The sequence below is a fragment of the Melampsora larici-populina genome (assembly GCF_000204055.1).
Source record: "Melampsora larici-populina 98AG31 unplaced genomic scaffold MELLAscaffold_93, whole genome shotgun sequence".
NCBI classification, from domain to species: domain Eukaryota; kingdom Fungi; phylum Basidiomycota; class Pucciniomycetes; order Pucciniales; family Melampsoraceae; genus Melampsora; species Melampsora laricis-populina.
Window position 1 is genome coordinate 224648 of NW_006768857.1, and position 19988 is coordinate 244635.

Sequence of the window (19988 nt, forward strand, 5' to 3'; positions counted from 1 at the left end):
TTGAGATCATTGGCACGATCCATCGCTTCAGTGAGTAGATAGGAGGCCATACTAGGGTGCATGCCTCGCGCAGTGAGAGAACTCTTGGTGAATTGGACACTGGGAATGAGGTCGGTCCAAGATTTGACGCCGGCACGGTTGAGGATAGTTCTGGTGGTGTGGTCGTCTTTTGGAACATTGCAGTGGAGCAAAAATTGTTCTAGAGCTTCTGCATGAGCACGGACATCTTTGTCTGAGTTGACTGGGGCAAGGTCCATCGTCCCAGCTGATACTCAAAGAATGACATCAAAGATGTGTCAGTGATTTGTCAGTGATGGTAAACAACATTTAAAATATGTACCGGGCTCATTTTGGATGTTGTTCTTAACCGTAACTTGAGACGAGAAGATTTCGGGTTTAGGTGAGTCCGATGACAGCATGATGGCCATGCCATTTCCATATCCGGAGGGCGAGCCTACCAAATGACGGTGAATTAAACAATGAGGAGGAAAGGAAGATGACATGTTGATCTCAGAGTGGGTTCAATAAATGATGACGAGAATATGTGACATACCTGGCTCTCGTTTGATGATAGGTGAAGGAGAGGGTGGATCAGAGGACAACACGATGGTGATCCTTTTGGCTACCCAAGTGAGAGATTAGAATGAAACAAAAGATCGGTGGTCAAATAAGGAAAAGGGTGGATAAGGCAAAGTGTGGAATGGAGTCTTACTTGGCTCGATGTTTCTTTTTTCATCTTCAAAGCCTACAAAAAAGTTCGATAATCAAAATCTGAGCAAAAGAGTATTCAAGATACTGAGAGATGGTGAGCATACCAGGTTCAACCTTGATTTTTTTCTTATCATTTCTGTATTCAAGATACTGAGAGATGGTGAGCATACCAGGTTCAACCTTGATTTTTTTCTTATCATTTCTCTCACCATCATCGGAGATACTGAAAATTGCAGATCTCTTGGAGCCACCAGCCATTGGTTTTTGAAATAATAATTTTGCTGGTGGTTCGAAAAAAGACTGATGAGAACCGCCAGCCTTGTTAAAGGTAGGAGAAAGGTCCAAGTGCAAATTGCCGCTTTGCATCTTCACTCGATCGTCTACTTTCATAGCCTTGTGGTAGACACGCGACTTCTTCATAATGGCGAGGTACTCATAAGTGCGAGGAGGGATTTCACGAGTCGCCATGCCCGCTTGCTGAGATGGAAAGGGAAGAGGAGATGAGAAAAGGGAAAGAGTAGTTGGAAATGGTGAGGATGAGATGTAGTTGAAACTTATGAGGACAAGAATCAGAAAGCTCACCACCGCTTTGGCCCAAACCCAAGCCCCGCTCCATGTTAACCGGTAAAGGATCTTAGGATCCCATGGGCAAACCAAGACAACCCTGTCTCCGGAGTTCCCCTTTTGAGCATGATCATGGAAGAGCTGCGCAGTCAGTTCGTGGAGCACAATCCGCTTACGGGCTTCCTGTCAAATCGGCGGAGTTAGGAGGATATCAAAAAAAAAAAGAGGAGGATATTGAAAAAAACAGAGGAGGATATCGAAAAGCAAAGAAAGGGACAAACAAAAACAAAATACACACCTCTAATTCTTTGGTAAGGACACGAACCTCCGATTTGGATGCAGATGGGCCGCTGGCTGATGTGATCAGTTCTTTTGCAGCGCAAGCCTAAGAAACGTCATTAAAGTCAGAAAAAAAATGAACACCGGAAAAAAAAGAGACTACGTACCTGAGCCACCTTTCTGGCTTTTTCCTTTTGACTTTCACTGAAGATGGTCACACATCCCTTGTGCTTGGTTGCCTTCGAAAGTAAATCCACAAAGGCTTGCCACGTTTGAGAATTGACAAGAAAGACTTTGGCACGGCCAACCTGGCCCATCCATCTGAGTCGAGGCGCAATATCGCTTTGGAGAACCATGTGTTGCATGCCTTTTTGATACTCCTTGCATATGTCAGCACACATACCTTTGAAGTCATTTAAAGACTTTCCAAATAGACACTGCACGAGTTCAATGATGTTCCCATCATTGAACAACTTGGAATCAATTAAGTTGTAGGACGCCGCAGAGCTCGCAGCAGCTTTGCGGCCCCTGCTAGCTACCTTGATACATGTGGGCTGGTTGTCGACTTTGACTTCCTTATCACTATGTATTTTAAATTTGACCTGCACGGTCATCTCGTTTCTTTTATCGAATTGAACCCGAGGTGCCGTGCCAATCGGGTACAGTGGATTTTGATGACCACAGGTAGCAGGAGCATCGTTGCCCGTTTTGTTAGAAGTAACTTCAAAAACTCAAAAAGAATGTTAATCAGATTATGAAATAGAACACTGTACCCATGTAGAAAGATATACTGACGCGCATTCATGTGTCCTTTGACAGCGGGCACTTTGGAGGCATTTGGGTTTGGTGAAGGTTGGTGAGACATGTTGATTGTTTTTGCCAAGCTGATCAAGATATCATATGTGAAAAATAATGAGCAAGAAGAAAAAAAGGAGCGTGAGGGAAATAGAACGGACCAAAGAAGATACTGGTGTTAAACTGGGATAATAAGTTGGAGTTGAGAGACAGAAGTTCGATATCTGGGGATTGACGGAATTTAAAGATATCAGGATATGATGGAGCAGAAACAAGCACAAACAAAATTTAACAAAAATATGATATCTCTTACGGGCTTAGATCAATGAGGGGAAAGGATAATCTCCGCAAAAGGACCGGTATTTATACCTTTTGGCCATATCAAGATGTAGAAAGTCGGTGTTGTTGGAACCCCCAAAAAGAGTGACCTCATATCCCCATTCCATATGATGTCATTGCCTCGATTTCCATTTCATTTTGAACATTATGAGGAGGAAAAACAAAGTCAATTACATGATTGAAACTTCGGCAAAGTAGAATGGGATACAAAATCTTACTTCATTTGCTAGAGTTCTTTGGTAGACACACCCTGTTTCTTTGGTAGAAATCAAGTGTTTGTTGTTTGATGGTCTGGCTATGATCACAAACTTTGAATTAAATCACCACATACCCTTCTTTCTGCATTGACACAATCGTCTTTGGTTGTTCCTTCTTCATAGTGACGCTACCATACATTACAAAAAGGGGGAATCAAAGTCGTATTCAAATTATTGTGGTGAGCTTTGATGGCCAAAAGTGAGATCAGGATCCGTTGAGTGCGCCTATAACGATAGAGATCGAAATGATGAATCAAAACATCATGGATTGAGTATTGTGGTAGAAATCTTTGGCAGACCAGGTTGAATTTTATGTACCTCATTTGATGAAAAGAATATTGAGCCGGTTGAAGCCGGTGGACGCCAGAGAACAGGTGGAAGGACGAAGGCAGCTTCTTTCTGGGGGGGCAGACCAGGCATCCCCAGAGAGTGCGTTGTTCAAAAATGACAGCAATGATGCTCTAAAATTTTAAAGTTAGACGGAGCCAAAATAAGATTTAGGCTAGTCTTGAGGTGCAAAACTGACTTTTGGACCTCAGATTAAACCTGAGTTAAATCCGTGCAACACACAGAACGTCAAAATTTACCGATGATTCTAGGAATGGCTGTACATGTACATACTTGCTTTGAGTACCGTAAATATATATAGTGAAGCTCATGGTGAAAGAAAACCCACAAGAAGTTGCAAGAGACATTTACGGGATACAAAGTAGAATCCAGACATGTGCCCGGAATTATTTTGGCAGTGAATTTTGATTTTCTGAGCAAAAGTACAGGCCCAGAATTAAAATTTACCGCCAAAAAAAATCTGGGCACAAAGCTGGGCACGTGCCCGGATTCTACTTTGTATCCCGTAATTAAATTTGAATTCTGGGCCCGGACTTTTGCCCAGAAAATCAAAATTTGCTGCCAAAATAATTCCGGGCATGTGCCCAGATTTTACTTTGTATCCCACAATTCTTTGCAGTAGACCTATGTATTGTGAGTGAGTGCAATAGAAAGCAAAAGCACAATAAACTGAAAAATGAATAAATCAAACAAAAGTGCAGCTTAAGGGAAGCTATGTAGCAAACCTATGGCAAACAAGATCCGCACTTGAAGAAAGTCACAGACTCAGTCACCATGACTTTTCTCAATCATGGTTCACGCATGATAATTCCTGTGGTGTTACAATTGTTTTCAAAAAGCTTGTCACAAATTCATGGCCAAATTGCTTGAGTTTTGCTGATAAATTTAGACAAGCTTTTAAGAAATGCCTGTCAATGAAAGTGCTTGCAAAATGCTACTCATAGTCAAGTGTAAAGAACATGGCTCAACTTGACCCTTTAATTTACACCAAAATTCCAATCCACTCACTATTTTCAAAACAACAACACCATAAACCCACCATTTGTTTCAATCCAATAAGCTCATCAATAATAAATGATTAATCAAAAAATGAAGTTTAAACTAACAAATAAAAAAAATTAAAACCACAGAAAACCCAATGATCAAATGTAATACAATTCTTTTTCTTTTCTTCTTCTACTAGCTTCCAAATCATACTTCTTTATTCTTGAAACCCTTTTCAACTCTTTCAAAACAATTTTTTTTAAAATAAAGATTTAAATAGTTAAAAAATTCAAGAAAAAAACAATTCTTCATCCTAAAACAAAAAAAAACAGAAACAAGAAAACAATCAACCAAGAAAGAAAAAAAAGAAGCCAAAGCCAAAAAACCCCGTCGAGATATATAAATCAAATCATTTTGAACAATTCAACAAGTTTTTCGAATTCTTCTTATAATGTCTCATGATATTCACAGGGATCTGAAAGCCATTAATCCCATCCACTTTTAAAGCTTCAACAAGATACCTAGCTAATTCTAAATGAATCGAAGGATAATATGTCATACTACTTTTTCTCATTGTCTAAAGAACAAACCCCCCCCCCCCCCCGTCGCCGAAAAAAAAGTAAACCAAATTCAGGTTTTTACAAAAACAAAATTATTTTAAGAGAAAACAAACTGACCACTAAGGCTCTTTCGAATCCACTTTCGAATAAATCTTTATGAATTTTTGATTTTCCAATCTCATCAGGTTCAGTTCTAATAAACTCATTAATCAATTTCATCACAGCAGCCTATGATTCAAAACGAAACAAAAAAAAACATGATCAGGTTTTTGAATTTTCAAAGTTAATTTGGAGGAAGTAAAAAAATACTTTGAACTTACAGAATATTCCATAGCTTCATATTCCACTCCTCCGGTCATTCCACTTGGTACTTTTGGACTTTCGATTTGTTCTTCATCTAATTCACTTAAATCCCAATACTGATTTTCAGAATGACAAAAGACCCTATATACGAAAACAAAAAAAAAATCAAAAAAAAAAAGTCAACGATCCAAAACCCAGAACGAACAAAAAGATAATTTCCAAAAAAAAGACGAATGATTTTTTTTTCTTTCAATCAATGCTTACCAAAAATAATCCATCAAAACCCCACAAAGTTCTGTAACTAATTTCTTATAAGGCCTATTCCGATGACTCACACTAACAAACTCGATCAAAGATTCTTTCTTCAAATCCGGTGCACCCATCAACAACTGTTTAACCAACTGATGATTAAACTTTGAATCGATTCCCATCGAATCATCTTTCATTAAATTCAAATCACATTGATCTAAATTAATTGCTGATTGCCAATCTAATGATTTCCCTTTCATGGTCTCTTCTGTGATCTTTAATTCGAAAATCCCATAGATCATTTCGATTAGTAGTTGTCGACTAGGTAACTCTCCTGGTTTCTTTTCCGAATATAATAGGTTGGTTAATTGAAGAAATGGGGACGGGATTCTAAATGCTAAGGCGACTTTTCCAGGCTTCAATCAAATTCAAAACAACGCATCAAATCAGATATGAGATAGCTTATGTGTGTAAGATGAAGTGGAATAGAATGGGTTTGGTCTAATGCTTACCTCACTAAGTAATAAAGCTTTAAAACATCTCAAAATTTCAAACAATACCTGATCATCATGCTGTTCTTCCCTAAAAAGCACATTCCACATTCCCAAAAAGAAAACCAAAATGAGATTTCGAAATCCCCTCTCATGCCCCAAAAAAATAAAGTCACCGAAAAAAGACAAACCTCCATTCGATTTCCAATAATTCTTTTAATCGTTTCATCAGAGCTGTATAACCACCATAGGAAAGAAACTCAGCAGTCCAAGTAGGAGCTTGAGTTCTCAGAGCGACTCTTAATCGTTTCAATTCAATCGGATCCAATGATCTAAAATTACGTGATTTCAACGTCATGGCCCACCAAGCTGGTCCATCCTTTTCGGTTCCGTTTCGTTCTTCTTGAGCCAAGTCTTGGGAATTGATCTGATGCTGGTGATGATGGGTATTGTTAGAGTGATGGTGAGACGGATGACTTGATGAGAGTTGTAAGGCTTGAGCTATCATGGAATGGGATGTGAGTTGGGATGAAGAGGAAGCTTTTAACATGGCTGATTTTACTGGATGATCCAGACCTTCCATCTTGATCCTAACAGATTGTGGTAAATCCATAGCTGTCTAAAAACCAAAAACCAAAACCAAAATCATGATGATGATCGAATAAAAAAGAGTCCTATCCCGAAAAAAAAAAAGAAACTTACCATTAATTTTTCAAATTCTCTTGCCACTCTATCTTTTTCAGATTCTAATTTCTTTCCATTCGAGATCTCATATCCTTGAGAAAGATAAGTAGCTCTCATGATCGACACATCTTCCGAAGGATTGGAGACCGAAATCGATTGAGCATTAAGTTTATGTCTTTGAGGTTTAACAGGTGAAGCCGGTAATCTCGTTCGTTTCGCAATCTCAAACGTAGCTGGTTCTTGATCTGATTCCAAAATGGATGATGATCGGTTTTCGGTTGAGGTTTGATGGGTTGATGTATAGGCTACGGCTAAGAACGCTTCACTTGGGGTAGGTTTAAATCGACTGAATCTGGATGAACTTGGTGGTTTGAGTGGTGCTGCTGGTAAATCTAGAAAAGGAACATAGACCATCATAAAGGTCAGTTTGAATGATTGAAATGTGAGGATATCAAAGCTTACCATTCGATGGGATCACGAATTCTTCAGTTTGAAAAGTAGGTGGAGCAGATGATTTAGTTTTGATTCGATTAGTAATAGGTGGTTTAAAATGAGTAGAAGATTGCTGTTCGACTAAAACTTGATGATGGTTCAAATTTTCATCATCAAAGGTAGTTTGATTAGTTTGATTTGAATAGACAGATCGTTTTGATTGATGTAAGTTTGATCTTAATGGTCTGATTTGATTTGAAGAAGAAGAAGAAGAAGAAGATTGTTGTTGAGTTTTGATTAATTCTCTTTCTTTCTTAGCAGCAGCAAAACTAGAAGCCGTGATTGGATTTGAATGGATTTGATGATTTGATGATGGTTTCATGATTAAGTTTGAAGGTGTTTGATTTGGTGATGGTTGAGTATTACCCCAACGTTGATTTGATTGTTGAAGTGAAGTAGGTTGAACTCCAGTGATTAGTTTATTAGCTATTTTTGATAGTTTACTGATTTTATCTTGAGATTGAGATGGATTTGAAGTTGAATTTGAATTTGAATTTGAATAGGATGAAGAGGAAGAAGATGGATTGGTTTTCATTTTGATTGGAATCGGTTTAATGGTCAATGGTCAATGGTCAATGGAAAGTGAATTCTAAATTGGTTGGATTGGATTGCCAACTACCTAGCAGTGCACTGAGTGTGACCACTGCGATCAAACTCAGAGTAGAATATCAACTCATCAGTCACGTGATCAACTCATCGCGTCTTTAAATTCAATCTCCAAGACTACAACCCTCAATCATCCCAAATCACCACAATATTCACGCGTCAGGAATCTTCAGGCTGAGCTTACAAATCCTACTCTCAAACCCTACAGAAAAAATTGATCATCTTCTCGCAAATAAGGGTATTCAACATTCAAGAATTGGCCTGGGGAAGTGTCAAGAATTGACATCCAGAGATGGCTCCATAATTAAGTTTCTTGAGCGACACTTCTAGAGTGTTCCTTGTGACTTTGAGAGCCCCATAAAGTGCTGATCCTCATCACAACACGTCCATACCACCTGATCATGCCACAGGTCTCAGTCTGGCAGCAAAGAGGACTCAAAGAAGCCACACACCATGAACATGTGCGCAACTTGCAAGGGGTCTATATAGGTGCAGGTTATAGAGTTCAGATATCCTCCAGAGAAGCGTGTCCAAGAAATTTATGGATGTCACTTCTTGACATTTATAAATACCATTAACATGTACCAATTCTACAAGGATTTGCAAAAGGAATGAAATGGCATTTTATTTGAGGAAAAAATAAAAAAAAGTATCAAGACAGTGGATGCACCAGGCTGCCAGGGACTAGTGATAGGGGACTGAGAGCTAAGGGATGTGATTACACAAAAGTGCAAAAAAAAGGAAAAAGGATAAAGAAAACCTCTTAACATTGAATGACAACAAACTCCTTTGCTTCAACTAGGTGGCCAAATCATCCAAGGTAAACTAGTCCCTACTTTTCTCAACATGTTTGGATAGTGTTTTACTAGACCCTGGGCGGCCAGCCGCCTTATAGACTTAGATCATACTTACCCTCACTTACGCGTGGGCGTAAAATCTTGTCGTTTGAGCCTTGCATTGGCCGACGGCCAACCTACTGTTGTAGACATTCTCGCCAATATCCTCTCTGATGCCCGTATTCCAATGCATAAGATGCCATTTGCTCTGACAGTATGTTTTGCAACCCTTGGCTGCTTTGGGGTGGGACTTTCTATTGTCCGCCAAAGCATTCACAAGCTAGCCGCACGCAGGATACAACCACTGAAGGTTGCACAGCCTGAGATGCAGACAATAGTGAAGCAATGTTTGAAAAGTCTGAAGTGGCTTGGTGACATGCATAGCCATGACACCTTTGACCTAATGGGGTTTCCTAGGCTTCTGTACCAAGTAATCATTTGGGTTGGGATTGTTTTTGGAACAGAAGCCACGACCATATGGGGTTTCCTAGGCCTGAGTCTCAAGGCAACGGTGGCTCGCTAAGCTAAGCTAAGGATTTTTGCCACCTTGGCTTAGCTTAGCTAGAAGCCGCTAAGGAAAAATCCGCTAACGCTAATCTTAGCGTATTTCCGCTAACACTAAGCCATTAGCTTAGCGGGCGTAAAATGACACCCACTAAGCCAATTAATTGGTTGCTAAACCGCCAATAGCGGATTAGCGACCCTTTTTTGCATGTAAAACATGTATTTTTTTGATAGCTAAGCTCCCGGCTTAGCTTAGCGCAAACCCGCTAAAGGAAAAATCAAAATTTGATTAGCTTAGCTTGAGTGCGCTAAGGATTTAGCGCTAGCTTAGCAACAAAAAATTGCTAAGCTAATGCACTGCTAAGCGCTAATGTCAGCCCTGAGTACATATACATGTACCCAAAACTAACTTGCAGTATGTTATAAAACATCATTAACACCTCATAACTCAGTGTCAAGAGTTAAAATGCTTTGGTTTCAAATGCTTATACTACATAATATACTTAGTGTGTATATGTAATTAAGCATAATTAATAATGATCATAACAATCATTAACAACAAACCCTAAACCAATGTTGTGATACAAACAAATACCACTACAGTTAGGTTTAGAGAGGAGAGTATATAATCCCCTCCTCTCTCAGCATTCAAGAAAATCCCCCAAGCAATTTATTACACATATCTTTTAAAGAACCCTTTAAAGTTCAATTGAAGTACATAATCAAAAGTCTTATGATAATAAGACTAGTGATTCACTTCATATCTTTAAAGCAGCTTCCTGACTAAAAGATAAAGTAATCTCTTTCTTCCCCTTTCTGGATCCTCTACTTTCCCTAAGTAGAACATTTCTAGGTTAGTGACCTTCCAATTAACTTCAAGGTTAGTTACCTCTTGAACAACTACAGGTTAGTGACCTATATCAACTCTCAGGTTGGTGTACCTTCTGAATAACCATAAGTTGGTGACTTTGTAACAACCAGACTAGTGACCTTCACCTCACTCTTTAATCTGTTACTTTAAAGATTAAAGGAGGGCCCTTTGTACTTTATAATAATTATTAATTATAAATCAAACCTCCTTTCAAGGAGTCATCTAACTGTAGTCTGTCTGGACTTATCCAAACAGACTATCAGTCTCTTTTACTTTCTTTCTTTTCTTTATTTCATTTTGTAAATACTACACATTTGAAATAAAGAATCAAATTTCATTACTACACTACCCATTTTCCAACTTTAGTGAGCATAGAGCACTCTCAAAGAGTACCCTACCCTCACAGCTAACTTAGCTTAGCCGTGCCACCGTTGCTCAAGGGGTCATTTTGCTTTGCACTTTTTTTTACAACAAACCCATGTTGCATTATTATAAGGGATGCAATAAATGACTTAGAGCATCCACAACTGTGTGCCGTAAACTGTGACATACAAGATAGATTTGAGGTATTTTTATCCACAGCTGTTACCCCCAAACAGATACTTAGCTTAAGCAATTTTCTATGTGTGAGCCAAAACAGGCCAAATATGTTCTTTTTCTACTTGCACCCTGATCCTTCTGTACCCCACTTCTCCCATGAGCTCTGACTTGTACAATCAGACTCTCTGCCAATCACACACCTCAATAATCATCTAAGCCATACCACAGCTCCCAAATGATGCTACAAGCCAAACTGTAGGGAACCTTGTCTGTACATGCTTCAAATTCCATACCTCAAATGGTTCCTTAAACAATCTGTGCAAACCTCCATACATTACCATTCTACAGCACGGCTGTGGATGCTCTTATGCACAAAAAAAGAATCACTGTAACAAAATTGGGAACTTTGAGCCAGTACCAAATCAAATCAGATTAGGTAAATAACATTGGCTTTCCTTGCATGAGTTACAAGTGAAGTACAGGTATGCATGAAAGAAAAAACACTGATAGTTATTCCACCTCAAAAATTCAATGATCAATTTTCAGTTTCTTGGGAGACTGAATTTTTTATCACCAGATGGCAATCTTAGAGTTGAGACATATGATGTTGCTTCTACAATGTAAATATTAATGCTTTCCATCAGATGTAGGACTTCTGGATGAGTCTTTAAAGCTAGAATCAAGATTCCTAGATAGATAGGAAAATATACATAAAATGATTGGATTCACATATTATTTGGTCTTTCAAAGTTCTACAAAGATGCTCTCTGTAAATTCTGTTGAACGCTTTGGCAAATTGGCACGAGTCCGATTTTATGGTGATTTATTGAGCGGTACTATACCGAGGCCGGTCCGCGCTACACCAGTAGTACACGGTACTTGATGATGGTCGACTTGCATATGCATCATGATTCTGATCCGAACTTCTTGAATTCCTTTACTCTGCATACAATCACCCATCATCTCAGTTATCCAATCGAAACTTTATCTTCAAGATGTCCTTTTTCGGCGGTTTGTAAGTTACCTTAAATCCATCTTCCCACTTCCCACTTCCCACTTCCCACTTCCCACTTCTCGCTAACGTGTTTGCTTGTTATTTGATCATGGAATACAGAGGTAGCAAACAACGAACAATAATCAAACCTCGTAAAGTGATTGATTCTTTAATTTTACCTAGCAAACTTCAATCGACTTATAGAAAATTGACTGGTTTTGTAGAACTTGCAAGAGCACACCAAACAATATCAATTGAAGAAGTGAGTTGAGAACTATCATAATCAATTCTTAAAACTAAATCAAATCTTTTGATAGGTATGCAGATGCAACTCTTGGTTCTGGAAACTTACGAGCAGCTGTCGTCTTACCTGAAGGAGAAGATTTAAATGAATGGTTAGCTGTCAATAGTAGGCCCATTTAGCTCGATCAATATCCTCTTTACCTAAAAGAATCGATGACGTCTGATTCTAACATTCATATTCTTTGGATTGTTCATCAGCTCTAGATTTCTATAACCAAATTAATATGCTTTATGGAACAGTTACTGAGTTTTGTACTCCTGCTGAATGTCCAGTCATGAGCGCTGGTAGTAGGTACATTACAATTTTCTTATCAATTGTCCGATTCTATCAAATTGATTCTTCGTTTCTAATAGATACGAATATCATTGGCATGATGGTAAAGAATTCAAGAAAGCTACTAAGGTTTGCGCACCAGGTGAGTGATTCATCGGTCTCGGTTTCTCGCATATTGGATTCTGATTCTGATTATGTTTTTTGTTTTTGTTTTAAAATATACAGAGTATGTAGAATACCTAATGACTTGGGTTCAAGGTTTTCTAGATGATGAAAAAGTCTTTCCATGTAAAATTGGTAAATCCATATCATCCTTTCAATTTTCCTACAGCCCGAAACATCAATTTTAATTAACCCTTTTCTTGTTTTCTTTGTAATGAACCATTTATCTTACGTACATATAGGTCAAGAATTTCCAAAAACGTTCAAAGCAACTGTTCAATCAATCGTTCGAAGACTATTTCGTGTTTACGCACATCTTTATAATCATCATTTTGCTCAAATTTGTGCTCTAGGTATTGAAGCTCATCTGAATACATCTTATCGTCATTTTTATTTTTTTATTGATGAAGTAAGCGTCCTTAAGTCTACGTTCTTTGCCTTTACAAAATCTCTGATTTCTGTTTTGGTTTTTATTAAAGTTTGATTTAGTCAAAAAGGATGAATTAGTTCCATTGGCTGAATTGAATGCTAGTATTCTTGGAGAAGCTACATCTTAATATGTTATAGTCTTCTATCAACTGCACCACTCTATCTTCTCACAGTCTTGGATCGAATTAATTCCATCGATTTAGGTGTGATTTCTCTTAGGACTTTACACGCGAAGGTTCTTCAAGTTGATAATTGTAGGAAAGGTGATCTCAGCTCAAATGCACGCTAGTTGTCTATTCACATAAGGTGGCTTTATTGTTCTTTCTTATTCGATGTCTTAGTAATTGTAATAAACGTTTTTTGCGCTTAGTTCTATTGATTATCTTACCTATTCTTTCAAGGACTTCGTACAATAATTTCATCATCACCGTCATGATCATGGCATGTGTCGAACATTTTGTAATAACTTGATGAACTTTTTATGTCAATCTTACATCCTCCATACAAGTTTGTTACTGAATCCTTGTTTTATAAATCATGCATGAGTGATGAAAGGGACCATGACTAGAATGCCAGAAAGTCTATTTTCATTGAAAAGGGCCTTGTGCAACTATTTACCTGGAAAATCTCAATCATCTCAACAAAAGGGTTTATCAATCCTGATCACGCTCAATTCCATGACTCGTTTAAAATACCCTTTGCTTTGGAATTATTACCTTCAGAGGAATAAACATCTAAATAAAAACAATGATGATGAATACAACATTCAAGAGGCAAATCTCTTTGTATGACTCTCACGCTACAACTCCAACCAAAACAGCGTCCATCAATCTAATTTGTTGTTTTCTAAAATTTCTTTTTCTCATGATCACAGAAACAGACCAAATTCCTGATTTCATAGCTACACATCTAATTCTTACTGAACCAGATTCACCTTCTTCTAATGGTCTAAAAATTATCAAACATAAAATCTTCCATCAATATTTTCAAAGATTTGAAAGATCAAGTTTTGAAACTTACCCTATCAACATCATATCATCTAATCCGATAATTTCATTTCCAATCACTCCGACTTCAAAGGCGCCAGTTTTTCTTAATCTTTCAAATGAGTTGACCAAAACGACTTCAATCCAAAAGATTTCACCTACCTTGATCCTTTCTTCTGGATTTCTTAGCACCAAACTCGTACTAACCATCAATCTGTCTTCTTGATTTTTATTTGCATCTAATCTTTTATAATTATGATGGTTTAAAAATCGATTAGTATTTAATTGAAGACCAGGTGATAATTTATCTTTTCGTTTTAAATTATCTGGTGAGATTTGTAACTTAGAATTATGATCATTGATAGTTTCTGTAGGAGTATTTGAAGTAGAAGAAATAGAGCGAATCAAACGTTGACTAAAGGACGTAATTGAAGGTGATGGAAGTGGCGAGGCAGATGATGATCTACTACCACTATTACTACTATTACCACCAAGATGTTGATTAACGCCAAGTTTTTGATTACTCTGTTTATTATAATTTGAATATCCATCAGTTTCTATAGAAGGTGTGATAGAGAGTTCATCTTCATTTTGATTATTTGATGAAGAAAGTCGAAATTGAAAATCTGAAAATTTCGATAAAACTCCTGCTAATTCAGACGCAGTATGTTTTCTACTACCTACCACTAAACTATCTTGTCTTGAATCTTTTTCATGACGATTTTGAATAAATGGCGATGGAATTGATGTTTCTTCATTTCGAAGTCGTTTAGAATACATGCTTCTTCGATGTAAATTTAATTTGGTTAATCTGTGAAAGTCGGATCCTATGACTGCCGTCCATCGTGCTACGATCGTACCTGAAGCGGATTGATTGATTGACTGAGTTCCAAATGCAACCTTTCCTTTGATTCGAACTTCCAACACGTAATTTGGTTTGTTTGTTAAATCATGATCAACTTCACTTCGAGAGTGGTGTTGAGCCGGATTGTCAGTAAACCCGGGCGATCGAAAACTTTTTGAAGAAACACCATCATTGGGAGTTTGCTTCTTATTCCCTAGCCAAACTGTAGAAGAACAGTCTTGTGCTTCATCGAATACAGATATCGCACTCGGTAGGTTTGTTTCTTGTTCATCAATGTTGATACCTCTTTTTTCATGCTGGAGAGCGATAGTAACGTCAGAGATTGGTGTAGAAGGAGGTAAAATTACCTCTCCCTGGTTTCGCTCATGGCTATTATCCGGTTTAATTTTATAGATCAAACTCTCTCGACTGCTTTCTGGCACTCGAATAGGAAATCTGGATCCTGAAGATACATCTGAGCCTAATGATGAGATTTGAATGGCTCCTTGTCCTCCAAGTTGCTCATCTTCACTCAATCCGTCCTCACATGTTCGATTCTGGACCGCAATCTTTACATCTTCCAGTATGAAATCTCTTGTCATCTCATCATCACCTAGTGCTTTCTCAGTACGTCGCCTTCTGATGTTTCCAATCTCCAGAAGTAGCATGAATGACGCATCTGGCTGTTTTATGAAGACGGTTTGATGCGGTAGATATGATGTGGTAGGCTTGTTATTGTGTTGAATGATAGCAGTCCGAACGTCAAGAGACAAAGGACATATAATGCTCAAGGTTGTATGATGCCGCTTCTCGGCTTCCAATAATTTAGGTGATTGCTGCAGGTGCGTGCAACTGTAACTTGTTGTATGGTCGGCCGTAGAGAAAATCGTAGCGTCTGACACAGACTGGTCATAGGGACCGTCAGACCTTGGCCCAGTCAGGTGGTGATGAGAAGTAGCAAGCGGGATCGGTATTTCGGACGGCGCACTCAAACGGCGACCAGATGATGATTGGGCCTGAAGAGACTTAGTCGCTTCATTCGGGTTGGGTGTGGCCTCAGGTTGACTAGTGGAGCTCGTGATCTCTGATAACCGAGGAGGGAATGCGGAGGATAGTGAAGCACTAGTAGATCGAGGTGTAGAAGTTAGATTCTTGGAGCGTGGATGAGGGCGCGAAGTATCTTTGACTCGCGATTCAGATGGATGCGGAGAGGAAGAAGCACCTTGTAAAAAGGGTTTTGGTGACAAGTAAGAAAGTGGCAAAGGCAGATCTGAGACCATTTGGAAGTTAATAAATCAGTCGAATTTGGTGGACTTTCATGGAAGAAGACCGTTGAGATAGCGAAGACAGCAAAGCCGCAGAGGTCCGAAGAAACGAACCTAATCCAAGACCCTGTAGGAGATTTGTGTCGTCTACATTGCCAAAGTTGTATTCATCAGAAGGGCCAGGGCGAGGTGGATAGCCCATATCTTGAAGATCTGGAGATAGTGCTATTGTACTGGATCCTCCCATACTTGAGTCTATCGGAAGTGCGAATGACCTTCGAGATGAAAGACTGTGATAAGTGACAATCGATGACAAGGTCAAAGTCATGGGTTGATCGGATACTTCCATTGGAGCTGAAAAATCCGTTTGCAGTATGGAGAAGAAGATGTTAGCAATTGCTGTTAGATCTCTTGGCAACAGCAGGAGGTCTGATCGACGTACATATCTTGCCTTGAATCTTCCATACAATGACCCAATCATCCTTAATTTTTCCCAGCCGCATCGAACTTATATTTTGATGATCCTTCATTGAGGCATTCGAGGTATCCTCCAAATATGAAGAGCTCCGAGAGGGACCTTTGGCAGGATAAGTTGCAGTAAACAGTCGCGTAGCTTCGCTTGTGGCTTTGAAAGAACTGAGGATTTCTGGGGAGCCAGTAGGCTGAGCGACCATGATAGGAGACGTGTGAAGAGGTGCTGTATCATCTTCGATATCGAGTGGGCTGCTCTTGGCATCTCGAAGGTCTAGACCCGTTGCTGTTGTGTCGACTCTGCCAAGGGGATTATTGCGACCTCGAATCGAAATGCCCGGTGCTGAAGAAAGTTCATAACATGCTTCAAATTGCACTGAGAGAGACTGTTGGAAAAAAACCAAGTTATTTTTACGCGATTCTTCTTCATCCTCAAGAAATTTGGTCGAAGAGGTCGGAATAGTGAGGCTGAGATAGATTTCTAGAACCTCGTCTGCCAGTAAAATTGAGTCAATGATTGCGAAATAAAACTTGTTATGAGACGATAAAAGTCAAAAAGAAAGAAGACTAACAAGCTCACCACAGTAAGCTGTAGATCTTTTGGGGCAGCTCATTAAGCTCAGAACCCAATCATCATCATCATCTAAATGCTCGAGTTGAGTAGTTGTATTTTCTAGTTGAGATGGGTCAAGGGGAATGTGAGTTTGAAGATGTGAGTGTTGATGAAATGAAAGGTCAAAGTCGTTTGAGATGGTCTTGGTTTGTTGAGGATTGAGATTCTGATGATGACTTCTTTGCTTCATGATGATTGATAGTTCCAGAGGAGGCTGAGCAGTCGATGAATGGTTAAGTGCCAGGGCTCAGCAAATCCTTATCCGATCACATTGAACTGATCCGACCTGACCCCTACATTCGAATCCAGAAGTCCTCGCGAACACCCGGACCGGCCCGACACATTTTCTTGCAGAAATTCAACTTCGATTGTTGCAGCTCGTGGCTCGCGTATGAAGGCAGCCTCGTAAAGCAGTTTCCATCCATGGCCTCTTTGACATCGGTCATTCTTCTCCAGTTCAGTTCCATAGCCTTACCAATGCCATGAAAATATCTCTTAATTTCGATCTTCATCTCATTATTCCTCTCACTCAATGTCGCCATAATCTTTGTAAATGTCATTATTTATATTCCTATTTACCACTATTGATTATTAAAAATCTATGTGCAATAAGTCTTCTGGATTTGGTACTTGTTGGATATGAAATGCTATGGTATGAGAAAGATTAAAGAAATTTTTACTGGACAAAGAGTGCAAACCTGCTTCATAAACTGTCTTCGAGCATTCAAATCGAATCAGTCAAATAATGATAGAATTCTTCTATAAAAGTTTGAAAATATCCCTTCAGTGACGGTCGGATCCACGATTGCGATCACTCTACATTCAAAACTAATTCTTGTAAAAGTTTTTTCACGATCTTCTGTCAAAGTAAAGGAAGCATGTGGTACATTAACTCCGTGTCCATTTTCTCCTCTACTGTCGTGTTGCATAAATGCATACACTTCACTGGGTTGCTGTTTGCTCAAGTAAAACCAGTCTTGACCTTCTCTATACCTCCATGCCTGCATTGAATTTTCAGCTGTGGTTGGCGTTATCTTCGCTTGCAGAGTATCTTCCGGCAAAAGTGAATTCCATTTACAAAGACCAAGTGGATTGTCTTGAACTGCATGAACTGGTCTCCAGACATTGATGATAACAACCTCTTTGCCTTGGTTGAGGTAATTGGCAAATTTAATTTTCATTGGATCCTTTGACTTCAAGAGCTCCTTTTCTATTTGTTCTTTGAATAGTTTAGCCCCTAATAGTGACATGTCAGAGTGAATCACTGGAACTGGTTTTGTTGATTCTGGTGAATTGCGATCTCTAATGATAGCTGAAAAGGAATGCGCAAATTTTGTTCCCATCCTAAGAGCATCCGCACTCGTTTGCGGTTGTTAACTTGGTCACGTGCGGTAACAACCGCTACATTAAGCAAAAAATGACTTAACTCAGCCAAATTTCGCACTCGTTTGTGTTAGTAGCACTGTAACGTTTGTAACTTTACCGATAATGCATGTGCTCCACAGTGGTCATGCAGTAAGGTAACATTCAATTTTTCAAGTACGATTTCAAGTTTAAGAAAACAAAGGCTATATTTGAATACATCTATTGATCTTGTGAAAATTATAAAGATTTGAAACTACACAAGAAAGATGAACAATCTGAACCAATCCAAACTTTTTTTAATGTTTGATTCAGCTTTTTTCAACTGTTTGGTTTGTATCTCTTGATCTTAAAAGTCTTCCAGTCATTAGTCTTTAGAATTCAATTTTCTCATCTATCTCTATACATATGTGAAGTCTGAAATTCTTCATATTGATTCGATTGGTTTGAAGTCGAGTTGAAGATTTTCAAACGACCTATTTTAGAACAAAAAAACAAAAAAAACAATCGTAAAAACATCGATTGGTGTTAAAAGGTCTTGATTCAATTCATGTGACTGGGTGAGAGAGGTGAAAAGACGATGTTTGTTGTTGACTTTGGTATTGGAGATTGGGCTGAGTTGAGTTTTTGGAGTTGTAGTTGCTGTGAACAGGTCGTGATGTGTGCTACCGCATGCGTTAGCCAATCGGTAGATTTACCGATTCGCTAACGCAAACTGATGAAAAATTAACTACCGCGGGGCTAATTGTTCACCGGTGCGGAAAAGACCCCGCGGTTGCGTTAAATTTAACCTTACCGCACTCGATTTACCGCACGAGTGCGGATGCTCTAAATGATTAAAATCGATTAGCCACTTTTTGTTGTTCTCAAAGATATTTTTTTCCCATTTTCTTCCTTACAGATCTTTCACTAGTTCCACAGAATCATCTTCCAATGCGGATATATATTCGTCCGAAAGTTCTTCCACATCTTCAGGTCCTGCAATGTGCCTCTCGGTCACATAAGTGAATCCATAAGTTTTCAAGTCAGGTTTTGCATCTAGGCTGCGAAGGTCTTGAAGAGGAACTTGATGTGTTTGTGAGTTATCAACTTTCCAGGAATTTTTGATTTCATTTGCTTCAAGACACCGCACTTCTCCCAAGACTGTTCCAGGATCTGCAAATTTGATCGAAGTTTGAGTTAGTATTGCGACCGATCGTATGAAGCTTTGAAAATTTTATCAAGACAAACCTTTTAATTCTCTCTTGAAAATATGCTTGCACTCTATAAAAGAATGATACAAGAGAATGCAAGTGAGAAGCCTCTGAAAGAAAGATGAATACATATAAATGATGATATTTGTTGATAAATAGCAAGTAACTAGAGCGCAGAGAGATTTTTACCGCAGTTGATCCCGCGCCAGGTTTTATACAAAATTTTGTAGTGATACACCATCCTCCCGCTGTTTTGCACGGGGTACGCTCTGGTACGCTCAGATTTTGTATACCAATTGAGAAAACTTCCCTAAAATCCGATAGAATTTTTGCGGCTAGAAGAAAATAGATTGAGTTTTCAGAGTGTCACTATCGCAGCCCACCTCTGCCACGAAGTGCAATTCTAGTAACGCGATAGAACCACTCACACCGAGAACTGACCTGAATGAGAAGCAGATAGCCCTTCCGTATATTAGCTGAAACATCGAGTGTTCGGTCTATCGCTGTATGGGTCATTAATTGATCAGGTCTGGTGTCAGTGAGGCAGCCGCATCATTGCAGATAATTTCCATGTATGTACCAGTACATATCATTTGTCGTAATTTGTTTGTCTAAAGTTGAGCTTGGTAGGCTTACCAAAGGTATTCATCGGGCAATTTTTCAGATTTTCAATCTTCTT

The 19988-nt window shown here is 38.8% G+C and overlaps 6 protein-coding genes across 6 annotated transcripts; 1 reads left to right on the top strand and 5 right to left on the bottom strand.

Moving 5' to 3' along the window:
• Positions 1-51: 51 nt before the first annotated feature.
• MELLADRAFT_96105 (uncharacterized protein) lies at positions 52-1919 on the bottom strand (the record flags this gene model as incomplete). The annotated part of the gene is made up of 10 exons (XM_007418480.1): positions 52-150; positions 225-265; positions 341-454; positions 554-622; positions 713-745; positions 816-1188; positions 1294-1392; positions 1452-1454; positions 1574-1660; positions 1722-1919. 10 exons carry the CDS (start codon positions 1917-1919, stop codon positions 52-54), a joined length of 1116 nt encoding a protein of 371 aa, XP_007418542.1.
• A 2397-nt stretch (positions 1920-4316) lies between these two features.
• Positions 4317-7676, bottom strand: MELLADRAFT_118582 (uncharacterized protein; the record flags this gene model as incomplete). Its single annotated transcript, XM_007418488.1, has 8 exons — positions 4317-4854; positions 4955-5065; positions 5158-5281; positions 5405-5805; positions 5902-5971; positions 6072-6499; positions 6583-6956; positions 7027-7676. 8 exons carry the CDS (start codon positions 7589-7591, stop codon positions 4687-4689), a joined length of 2241 nt encoding a protein of 746 aa, XP_007418550.1.
• Positions 7677-11344: 3668 nt separating this feature from the next.
• Positions 11345-13164, top strand: MELLADRAFT_76118 (uncharacterized protein; the record flags this gene model as incomplete). The annotated part of the gene is made up of 9 exons (XM_007418471.1): positions 11345-11428; positions 11528-11564; positions 11632-11669; positions 11725-11816; positions 11909-12002; positions 12065-12126; positions 12210-12281; positions 12389-12555; positions 12626-13164. The coding sequence occupies 9 exons, from the start codon at positions 11409-11411 to the stop codon at positions 12701-12703; spliced, it is 660 nt and encodes a 219-aa protein (XP_007418533.1).
• A 97-nt stretch (positions 13165-13261) lies between these two features.
• On the bottom strand, positions 13262-14590 carry MELLADRAFT_73644 (uncharacterized protein; the record flags this gene model as incomplete). The annotated part of the gene is made up of 2 exons (XM_007418469.1): positions 13262-13523; positions 13596-14590. The coding sequence occupies 2 exons, from the start codon at positions 14339-14341 to the stop codon at positions 13370-13372; spliced, it is 900 nt and encodes a 299-aa protein (XP_007418531.1).
• A 2961-nt stretch (positions 14591-17551) lies between these two features.
• On the bottom strand, positions 17552-17887 carry MELLADRAFT_30153 (uncharacterized protein; the record flags this gene model as incomplete). The annotated part of the gene is made up of 1 exon (XM_007418455.1): positions 17552-17887. A coding segment is annotated over one exon (336 nt), but the record flags the coding sequence as incomplete, so codon positions are not given.
• A 1124-nt stretch (positions 17888-19011) lies between these two features.
• Positions 19012-19794, bottom strand: MELLADRAFT_113763 (uncharacterized protein; the record flags this gene model as incomplete). Its single annotated transcript, XM_007418487.1, has 4 exons — positions 19012-19271; positions 19347-19379; positions 19693-19712; positions 19751-19794. The coding sequence occupies 4 exons, from the start codon at positions 19792-19794 to the stop codon at positions 19012-19014; spliced, it is 357 nt and encodes a 118-aa protein (XP_007418549.1).
• Positions 19795-19988: the final 194 nt, after the last annotated feature.